The 11,343-nt window shown below is 38.7% G+C and overlaps 1 protein-coding gene across 1 annotated transcript; it reads right to left on the bottom strand.

Moving 5' to 3' along the window:
• Positions 1-3,386: 3,386 nt before the first annotated feature.
• LOC131395554 (glycine N-acyltransferase-like) lies at positions 3,387-10,925 on the bottom strand. The gene is made up of 5 exons (XM_058527414.1): positions 10,848-10,925; positions 7,684-7,791; positions 5,773-5,899; positions 4,214-4,385; positions 3,387-3,789 (listed from the first exon to the last, which is right to left on the bottom strand). Exons 1-5 carry the CDS (start codon positions 10,923-10,925, stop codon positions 3,387-3,389), a joined length of 888 nt encoding a protein of 295 aa, XP_058383397.1.
• Positions 10,926-11,343: the final 418 nt, after the last annotated feature.

Below are 11,343 nucleotides of genomic sequence, written 5' to 3'. Positions count from 1 at the left end.
GGTGTTGTCTAGTCAACAGATTTTATAGGGAAGTAGTGGAAGGATAGTTTGGTGTCTGCCTACTCCCCCGCTTAATGACAGCATTTATAGGAGCTTTAAAAATTTTTAATGAAATGTTAAGAATCCATCAGAACCCTAATTTACATAACTACATAAGTAAAACAATATACCTAAGAAATGTGGGATAAGAATTTTCATCTATTGTTCTAAGGAATAAAATATGTTCTATTATTTCACTAAACTAGCGGTTCTCAAAGCATGGTCCCTGGGTCAGCAGCATCAGGATCACCTGCAAACTTGTTAGAAATGTAAATTCTAGGACTCTACCCAAGATCTACTAAATCAGAAAATTTAGGGGTGAGGTCCCACAATCATTTTTAACGAGGCTGCTAAGTGATTCTGATGCATATTCAAGTTTGAGAACCACTACTCTAAACCTCAACCAGTGGTGAGCCTCCGGGGGCATTTACCAATACCTGGAGACATTTTTAGTTGTCATAACTGGGATAGAGAGTGCTACTGGCGTCTAGAGGGTAGAGGCCAGGGTTCCTGCTAAACATTCTACAAATGCACAGGACAGCCTTACAACACAGATTTTCACAGTCTAAAATGTCCGTTATGCCCGAGTTGAGAAACTTGCTCTAAACTGAGCCTCCATTCTCTTGAATGGCCAAGAAATTAAACCTCCATCATTTGTGAGTGTATGTGCGTGGGAGGGGCTTCATCTCCAATTTCATTGCCTACTTCCAGGCTTAGATGGACCACAAGGCAACAGGTTCCTAATCCACGTTATCATCTTCATTTTAGTGCTGTTTTTGCTGCCCAGTACTGGTGTTTAGCGCTGTTTCTCTTGAAGTGTTGGGGCAGGAAACTCTCCTAGTGAACCCATCCCAACCAGAAAGAATATCCTTCCACACCACCAACCAGACTTTCCTATGAGACAAGTGTCTGACCTGCATAGGATTCAGGCATCCTGAAGTAATGTGCTGAGGTCAAGTGGAACAGTAGGTACCATGCTGTACTGCCTTCCCTCTCAACTTCTATCTCTTCTCAATAAATATCTACCTCCTTGGGTCTGGGTGTTTCCACGTTCCTCTCTCCATAAACTCATTTCTTGCTCTCCCCATCATGAGCCACTTAACTTCAACTTGCACAATCGAGCACAATGTCTCTTTATTGTTTGGGGGTTCAGGTGGGCTTAGGAAGCTCACCTTTTAGAAACAAATTGAATCATTTTGTCTGGACTGGGAGTGGGGGGAGGACAGGCTAACCTCAGTTAGTCTTTTCCTTAAGAACTCTCTCTGTTATATCATGTGTATTATGTTTAATGTAATATCTCATATATATTTGCATATAATATATTTAATGTACCTATAACGCAGCAATCAGAGGAGAGAATAATCTATACGAACCTAATGAGTAAAGTCCACTTGCTTATCACTAAGGGAAAGGCCATAGAAAGACAGTGGAATAAGTCATAATGCCCAGAAAATATTATCACTCCCTGGAAAAATTGGCAAGCTCTACCACAGCATGCACTGAGAGTTCCAGGAGAAGCCATGTGGGGCAACATGTAGCTGATGAAGGAGTGTCACAGAGTGGAAGCGTAGGGAACCAAACCAAGTGGGGCCACTGCAGGGGTACCTGGAGGTGCTTCCTACTGAAATATCTAAGGGAACCCATCAGGGATTTGAGTGCAGGGATGGTGGTGGGCCTGCTGACCATTCACACAGCTTCCCCAGAGCCCAAACAGCATCCACACCTTTACTGATGATTACAATTACAGTTTATTCTTTTTTTAAAGATGATTTTATTGAAGTCATGTTGTTTTATAACATTGCATAAATTTCAAGTTTTCATTATTATATATCAGTTTTTGTATCGTGTTCACCCTAGTCTAGTTTTTATCCGTCACAATATATATGTGCCCCTTTACCCCTTTCACCCTCCCCCTACCCCCTTTCTCTCTGGTAACCACTAATCTGTTCTCCTTATCCATGTGTTTATTTATCTTCCACATATGAGTGAAATCATATGGTGTTTGTCTTTCTCTGTCTGGCTTATTTTGCGTAGCATAATACTTTCAAGGTCCATCCATGTTGTTGCAAATGACATGATTTTGTCTTTTTATGGCTGAGTAGTATTCCATTGCATATATATATATATATATATATATATATATATATATATACACACACACACACACACTATGTCTTCTTTATCCATTCATCTGTTGATGGGCACTTGGGTTGCTTCCACATCTTTGCTATTGTGAATAATGCTGTGATCAACATAGGGATGCATAAATCTCTTTGAATTGTTGATTTTGTGTTCTTTGGATAAATACCTAGTAGTGGGATAGCTGGATCATATGGTATTTCTATTTTTAACTTTTTGAGAAATGTCTTTACTGTTTTCCATAGTGGCTGCACCAGTTTGTATTCCCACCAGCAGTGGGAGGGTTCCCTTTTCTCCACATCCTCTCCAACACTTGTTATTTCTTATCTTGTTAATTATAGCCATTCTGACAGGTGTGAGGTAATATCTCACTGTAGTTTTGATTTGCATTTCCCTAATAATTAGTGATGTTGAACATCGTTTCATGTGCCAGTTGGTCATCTGTATATATTTTTTGGAAAAACATGTCTGTTCATATCCTCTGCCCATTTTTGAGGTCCCATTCTTAAGACTAAACTCATCATGTGGTAGAGATTTTGAAAAACTATATATTACATATAAAGGAAAGATTATTATCATTTCCACGTGTGATTTGCATGGATTGCTGAGAATTAGAATAGATAAAATATGCTAAAAACTAACCCTGTATTGGGTGGTGTTTGATATTTCTTTAAGATGCCAGGGGTCTTTCAAAATTTGATATAGTTTCAGAATCAAAATTCCTTTGCAGTAATGTTTCTTTCTCATTGCTTGCCTTTAACATCTTTTCTTTGAGTTCTGCAATTTTAGTACAGATTTAGGTATTTTTATTTTTCTTTCTCTGAAATCAACATACTTCTAAATCTGAGGATTCATGTCTTTGAACAATTCTGGAAATGTCTTAGCCATTATCTCTGTGAATATTGTCTCTCTCCTTCCCTCTCCTTTCCTATCTGGAAATCTTATTAACTTATGGTGAACCATTTCACTAATATCTAAGCTCTTAACCTCTCTATTGTATTTTCCATTTCTTTTAATTCTTTGCTTAGATTATTTTTTCATATTTACATTCCAGCTCACAAATTTTCTCTTCATATGTATTTATTCTATTGTCTAACTGTCCATTAAGTGTTTAACAATTACAGTTTATTCTTTCTCTCCATCCACCCATCTGCTCCTCCAGCCACTTGCCCAGGCCCATCCCACACTGTTTTCTGTTTAGGGCTGCCTCACAGAGGGACACAGTTCCACTGGTTCCAGTCACAAGGCATAGGGATATGATTCAGATTGAGACTCATTTTCTGCATAATTTTGTTATCCTTGTCTGTGTGTGAATAGATGGGGAAGCCAAGTTTGTCCAGAGCCTGGACCAGGGAATAGATAACATAGGAGATGAGGCCCTGGGCCCGGTACTCAGGCATGGTGCCCGCCATCCGTATCTCTCCTGTCTGGTCCATCAGGCACCAGGACACAGGGGTCCCCTCAGGCCCCAGCAGGCAGACGGTGGGGAAGGTCCGGATACAACGCTCGATGAATCTCTGGCTCCTCTCATTGCCACCAAAATGCCAGAATTTATTCACCAAGGCAGCATCGGTAACATCCATGGATGAGAGTTTAAACATCTCTTGGTTGCTATGGAGGTTCCAAGAGAAAAGCAAAGTCCATGAGTATGGATGTTTATATTTGTTCTTACCACTACCATCTTGAGAGACAGAGTAGGCAGAGGAAAGAGCAGACACAAAGTGCTGGGGTATGGGTGAGCTTGTGATGACAGAGGAACAGAATGAAGGCCAGCGTTGTTGGAGTGAGTGAGTAGGAAGGACAAGAGGTCCAAGAAGTCAACAGAGGCCTGATATATTCCAGATGAGAAAGGAAATGGTAGAGTATTTTAAGCAGGGGAGGAACATGGTCTGAATTACATTTTTAAAAAAGAGTATTCTGGCTGCTTTGAAGAATATTGATTGTAGGGGGCCAGGTGAGAGCAGGGAAAGAAGTTGAGAGGCAACTTTAGCAGTGAGAGGTATGAATAATGCAGAGTAGCTTTTATCAAACTCACATGGCAATGGCTTTGCCACCATCAGGTGATAAATTCTTTACATCCAGCAGCGAAGGAGCCAGTTTCTTTGCCATCTCAGGTGTCATAAAGAGAATGCATTGTGTTTGCTTGACTTTGAAGGATTTTATGGCTGCAAGATTTTGTATTACCTCATTGAGGCTGGACTGTGAACCTAGATAGGATTATAAGGAGAAATGCTATGATTTAAGTACATTCTAGGGAGAAGCTCTCCAGTAAAGTAAGAAGTGTCTGAGCATGTACAGGCATGCTTGGTTTGGGGCTTGGTGCTACCACCATGTGACTGGGGTCACGTAGTCAGGATTTGTACAATTTTCCCTGTTTTATATAAGTGAAAATGTGCCCAGAAATTCATTCAGCCATAGTCATGCCATTAGTGGCAATACCAGCACTGGAACTAAGTTTTATGGGCTTTTGATGATCAAAGGAGATGAGTTACAAAAAAAGTAGTAGCAAACATCTATTGAACACTTACTGTGCTCCCAATGTGACAGATTGTTGCAGTAATGGGCCACAGTTTGCTCACATGTCCTTTTATCTATTCCCTGGAATGGTCCCCTCCTGCACTGCATCTGACCTTCAACATATGACTTGCTTTTGCAATTGAAAAGAGTAAATTTGGTGCAGGGAGAGACTTAAAAGTGCTTGCACATTGGGGTTTGACCTCTCTTTGTGCTCCTGGTTACTTTGAGACCAACACGATATGAATAGGCCTGAGCTAGCCCCCTGCTGAGGACATGTGCTCCTATCATGCTGTCACCACAGCCAACAGCTGTCACAGACAGCAAGAACCATGACATGTGAGTGAGGCCATGCTGAAGCCAACCAGCCCGTGGTCCACTCATCAACTGACTGCAGTTGCATGAGTAAACCCAGACGAGACCAGTAGAAGAACTGCCTTGCAAAGCCAAGCCCAAATTGTTGATTCACAGAATTATGAGGTTTGCTATGCAGCAAAAGTTAGCTGAAACATCCAGGTATTGTACTAAGCAATTCCTATTCAAGATTTCATTTAACCTTTTTAATACCTCTATGTTTTAGGTACCATTATCATTCCCATTTTTATATATGAAAATCATGATCTCAGGGAGGATAAGTCACTTGGCTAGGATCACATAGCAAGTAACAGGCAGTTGCCAACCTAGGGAGTCTGACCCTGGAGGACATGCTCATGAGCACGACAATTGTCCTTCATGACCCGGGAAGTGCTCAATGGCGAGTTGTCATTCTTATTCCAGGAATGGAAGTCCCTAGGAGAAGCTCTTCTCTGGCCCCCAATCACCCTAAGGGACCTTAGCTATGTCTGAAAAATATGCCATAAATCCTTGGCTATCGAGGAATTATGTTATGGTTCCTTGTATGAAACGCATTCTTTACAAGCTTTGAGGGTGTTTTTTCCCCCTTTACAGGAATAGTTGCAGCTGAGTAAAAAAATTGACAGCAAATTGAGGGTCTAGGGCTTGGAGGAATAAGATGTGTGTGAGGGGAAATTGTTCAGGACAGAGAAGTAAATCAGCACACATCCCATTCCTCTTACTCACTTTGGATCTGCAAATGCTGTTTCCAATTGATGACTTCCGGTGAGCCAAGGAATTCCTGACAGTTCTTGGGGTCCTTAGAGTAGATTTGGTAAGTATTGGTGTAGTGATCAAGGTCATCTGTCATCTCCTGTTATCATTGGGAAAAGGAGAATGAAACAAATTCCTTATATTTTATGATCTTAATACTTTTTTCTAAATTCCATTATATTGTGATTTTTGTGTGTGTGTGTGAGGAAGATCAGCCCTGAGCTAACATCCATGCTAATCCTCCTCTTTTTGCTGAGGAAGACCGGCTCTGAGCTCACATCTATTGCCAATCCTCCTCTTTTTTTTTTCTTTTTTTTCTCCCCAAAGCCCCAGTAGACAGTTGTATGTCACAGTTGCACATCCTCCTAGTTGCTGTATGTGGGACGTGGCCTCAGCATGGCCGGCCAAGCAGTGCGTCGGTGCGTGCCCGGGATCTGAACCCAGACCACCAGTAGCGGAGCGCGCGCATTTAACCGCTAAGCCACAGGGCCGGCCCAATATATTGCAATGTTTTTAATGACTAAAATATTAGTATTTTTATTGGTGCTTACAATTATTTCTGAATCATTTAAATCATGAGATCAATATGAAAGATTTCGGTATTCAATTTATGATGGAAAATTGCAGAGCAATACTGTTCTTTACCCATATATTATATTAAAATTTCAAATCAAATGAAAACACAACTATTTAGAATGTATTCTTCTATACCTCCATCACCCTCAACAGGAAGAAGAGAAAAGCAATTGACAAGGAAAATCTGCTGCTGCAAGAACAATTTTACTACAGTTCAAATACTCACAGAACACACAAACTATGAACATGACAGTATTAAATTTGGTTACAGACAACTCTGGATTAAAATCTCCATCTTAATGAAGCCAAAGAAGATGAAAACCAATTAAAAACGCTGTCTTAAAATAATACTATTGTTAAACAAACCATAGTTACAGAAAAACAAAGAAACCATTTATTTAGAAAATTCTCCTCAAATTATTAAATAATAGATGAGATTATTTGGAGGAAGGAGACATAGGAAAACATTAGCACAACTAGCGCAGAATTAGAAACCTTTTTTTATACTAGTTGGAAAATGTTTCCCAAAAATACGCTCACAAGTCGGCAATGATACCACTGACACATTTTATTCCTTAAGATCACATTTAAGATAAAATATCAAATAATTTTATTTCAGTTCAGTTTTTATTATTAATCTAAATTTATTCATTTTATATGTTATTTAAGTTATTGGTTTTTAAATAACTTTTTATTTCTATGAAAGGTATAATATTTGTATTTTTATAAATTTATAATTTTACTGGATGTTTTAAAATAAGCTTAGGAATTTTTGTCTTTGAAGTGTATTAACTATTTAGTTTCACTAATTTTTAAATGTTTCCTCAAAATGTATATGGAAATTCTAGTATTATAAGTTTGCTTTTTATAATCACTCTAACCTACTGTCCTGTTTCACACATTCTTATCTTTGCCGTTGCTGTTTTCTCTGGTTAGACCGTCCTATTTTCCTCATCAGCCTGATAAAAATATATTTATCTACAAAATCCAGTTCAGATGAAACCAACAAGAAGTGTCTCTAACCTTATCCTGTAATCTCTATCTCTAACCTCCAGTGTTTGATCAGATTTTGCCTGTGCTGTTTCTGTATGTTGTACATCTTCTGTTCTTGCACACGTCACACTGAGTCGTAATATATTTGCTTATCTACTCTTTCCCCAGGCTGTGAGCTTCTTGAGGACAAGCACTTGTTCACCATCACTGTGATTCATTTCTGTATCCTCACGCCCCACCACATTGCCAGTTGCATGGTAGGCATATAGCAAATAAGAACAGAGAAGCATGTTCATTCCATATCTGGCACCTTACCTGCTCCTGAGGGCGGATAACCACGGTGTTAAAATCAGGCCACTTGTCCACCAGGGCCTTGAGCTTGAATGGGTTTCCCTGATTCATGTGGAAGACGGTCCCATAAACCTGCAGCATCCCGAGAAATTGAGCGAGTCAGCTTATTAGGAAGGGATGGCAAAATGCCTGGTTTGATCAGAACAAAGGTTTATTTCTATGAAATCATGAAATTTTATGGTTGAAAGGGAAAAATATGGCATCTAAGTGAAACAATCTCCGTGTGCTACATTTTTTTGCCTCAAATGAGAAAGGTTTTTTTCTCCTCATCCAATATGAATCATACATGCATATAGTAAAGTATTTAGAGAAATAAAATCAGTGATTTTAAGAACACCGCTCTTAATTTTAGGATTTAATATTATCTTTTCCCAGACTTTTCTCCTGTTAATATCTTGAGAGATACACAATTTTACAAAGGTAAAATGATCTGATACATGATATTTTTCCCCACTGAATACATTGTGGGCATATTTCTATATTCGTAAACACAAAAGTTTTCAATTATTTTTAATGACTGCATAGGATTCCATTATATGAATGTACCACAGTTTATTAATTTATTTGTCTACTGATGGTCATTTTAGCTGTTTCCAACTTTTCACTTTAACAAATAATTCTTTATAGAACATGCTTGAACAGAAATATTTTCATGAGCATCTGATATTTTCTTAGAATATCCAGAAGGGTAATTGCTGGTTCAAATGTTATGCACGTGTTTAAAACTCTTTAACATATGTGTCCACAATACCCTCTGGAAAGGTTAAATGAACTCCCATCAAAAATCAGAGGATATAATATAGCGCTCAAGAGAATGGGCTGTGAGGTCCCCTGGCCTGGGGCCAGGCTTGGATTCCCACCCTCACCTGTTGTACAGGCTGTTGAAAGAGAGGGGGGAGGGGAGAGAGAATGAAAGAGAGTGAACCTGTGGACATTAAGTGTCCTTGTGATGTGGGGGTTGGGGAATGTAGCAGTGGATACCAGCATGGGCCTCATGACACTTGTAAACATGAAGCCTCTGCAGATACCAGCATGGAAACATGCCAACGAACAAAGGGTCAAAACCCCTTTTGGGGTTTCCAACATGGACAGATGATGACCAAGGACTATACCAGTATCCTTCCCTCCTGCCACCCTCAATCCAACATGAGCTATTGATGTTAGACCAGGAAGAAAAAGAAGAAAAACCTCTCTCTAAGTTGACTGAGTTTATCTAAATTTATTCTGTTTTCAGCCATGAGTGGAGGCTTGATATAGAAATTTGTATAGTTTAGCAAAATATAGACATAGACTTTTTACCCATTTGCATTTGGGGCCTGTAAAATTGATTTACACTGTGATGTTATCCATTACAAGATCTGAAAATGTATGGAACTGTTAGTCTGTCTTGTTCCTATAACCTGATTAGTTAAAACTCTTTCTTTTTTTTCTGCCAAACTCAGAACATAGTGAGCCAGGCAGCTACTCTAAGTTGACTCAACTGGAGCTGACACATACAATAAAATGTATTGAATATCTAACACTTAGAAGAATGGATGGACTTTTTCTCAACTGAGATTCAAGTAAGTATTAAGTTCTAAATTATACCTCCATTAAAGGTACCTGACGTGTAAATATTCTAGATTTCAACTAGGAGAAAACATATATCTTTAATATGCAACCAAAGAATATGAATGCTATTTCTTCATGAAAGTTGGGGACCCAAGAGGGCCGCCTTATCCTACCAGAGATGTTCCAAGAAAGGACACTTGGGAAGTGCCAAGAATTTTCTCAAAATGTGTGGGGTCCACTTAACCTCGGGGAATACAGAGAAATTTAAATCACAAAATTCTACACTATAGAGCATGAAAGAAAATCTTTTAGCCTGAAGAATTTTTTAAAATAGCTACTCACCATAAAAATACCTTAGGCAAGTGTCCATAGAGTATCTAACTGATGTTACCTCCAAGAAAAACTCTTTCTGAGAGCTTGCCTGGATCTTAAGGATTATCAAGTGAAGCTAATTAAATATTAGGTAATAAAGGTTAATGTTAGCGGGATCTACCAAAGTGAATGACTTTAGTTTTAGATTAGTTGAAGTCATTTTTTGGTAGTAATTAAGAACAGGGCGAGTTGTTTCATTAGTCAATTTCTAAAAAAGGAAAATGAAGCCATATGATCTACAAATAAAATAAAGCTAATATTTTTCTCCTTTACACTAAAAGGAGAGAGTAACAAATCTATTAGGTAGTGAGGGAGGTGAATGCATTTATCTTATCTAAGACATATGCATTATATAGGAGTGTCTTGTAAAACAGTAGAAATCTAGTTTCTATTTCTACAAAAATGTTTCAGGGAAAAATGATTTTCCTTAAAATATATATATACACATACATATTACATGCACACACACACACATGGTCATACTTAGGTTCCACTGGAGTGGACCTTATCCCTTTGGTTGATAATGAAAAACACAAAGACTTGAGCCTATCATTAGAGTTGTTCTTGCACAGTTCTGGATGTAGGCATTTATGTGAATGTTTTATTTAATCCTGAGATTTCTGATCAATTTTCCTAGGTTAAGGGAGATACTGGGAGGCAGCCACAAAATAGCCTAATGCAATAATTTCAGAGCAACTGGGAAATTTAAGTCAAAATAGGAATTGACTTCTCATTAATTTCAAAGAAGACTCATGATGGTTAACCTCTCATCCAGTAAATCTTCTTTGAGGAAGAACGAATTAAACATTAATATGCATTTTTAGCCAACTTTGTAGGAGAACTCTGGGCAAATTTCCAGTGCTGTTATAGAATGTTTCTTGGAAAGCAGCAAGGGAATACTTTTTGAATCAGCACAGAGCAAAAGGCAGTTTTAGGACTCAGGCATACCTATGTTCACACCATAGGATTGCAACTCACTATTTGTGTGATTTTGGGCAAGTCACTTAACTAAGCCTCGGTCGTCTTCTCATCAGTGACAAGGATATAATAGCAAATATCTTGTAGAGAGGTAATGCAAATTAAATGAGAGAAAACATGCTATAGTGCCTGGCACAAAATAGGTACTCAGTAAATGTTAGTCTCTTTTCCTCTTCTCTCACAGGAAGTTTCTATTCCTTACTCCCCTCAAAATTTTCCATTGTCACCTTTAAGGATACAGGAAGGCTCTTCCTCAAGGATTTCTCCAGCGTCTGCAGCATCTGGGCACTTTTCAATGGGAACATCGTGGAAGATATCTTAGCCTAGAGAGACAAACAAGAAACAGCCAGGAATGAGAAGAGCTGGAGGAGATTCAGAAACAAGAGTGGCAAGATCTATGCTAATGGTCCGGGCCCTCTTCAGTGTCTCTTCATTGGTGTCACCTTCACTAAAGTCCTCACCAATTCCAAGGGAGGACGAGACTGGCAGAAAGCAGATGGGGCACTTTCTGAACTTTTAAGTTCACTTTCTTACACCTTGATGAATTCTAGCCATTAGTTTCACTTTAGATGAGGAAGCACATTTTAAAATACACACACACACACACACACACACACATATATATATGTAACATCTTTCGAAATTTAGTTGCTATTAGTTATTCTCCTGACTCTACCAGTAATAAGCTGTTTAAACTTAGGAAAGTTACTTAGCTTCTCTGGA

The sequence above is a fragment of the Diceros bicornis genome, chromosome 31 (genome assembly GCF_020826845.1).
Source record: "Diceros bicornis minor isolate mBicDic1 chromosome 31, mDicBic1.mat.cur, whole genome shotgun sequence".
NCBI lineage: Eukaryota > Metazoa > Chordata > Mammalia > Perissodactyla > Rhinocerotidae > Diceros > Diceros bicornis.
Note: the sequence above shows the minus strand (reverse complement) of the source record. Positions and strands in the feature narration are given on the sequence as shown.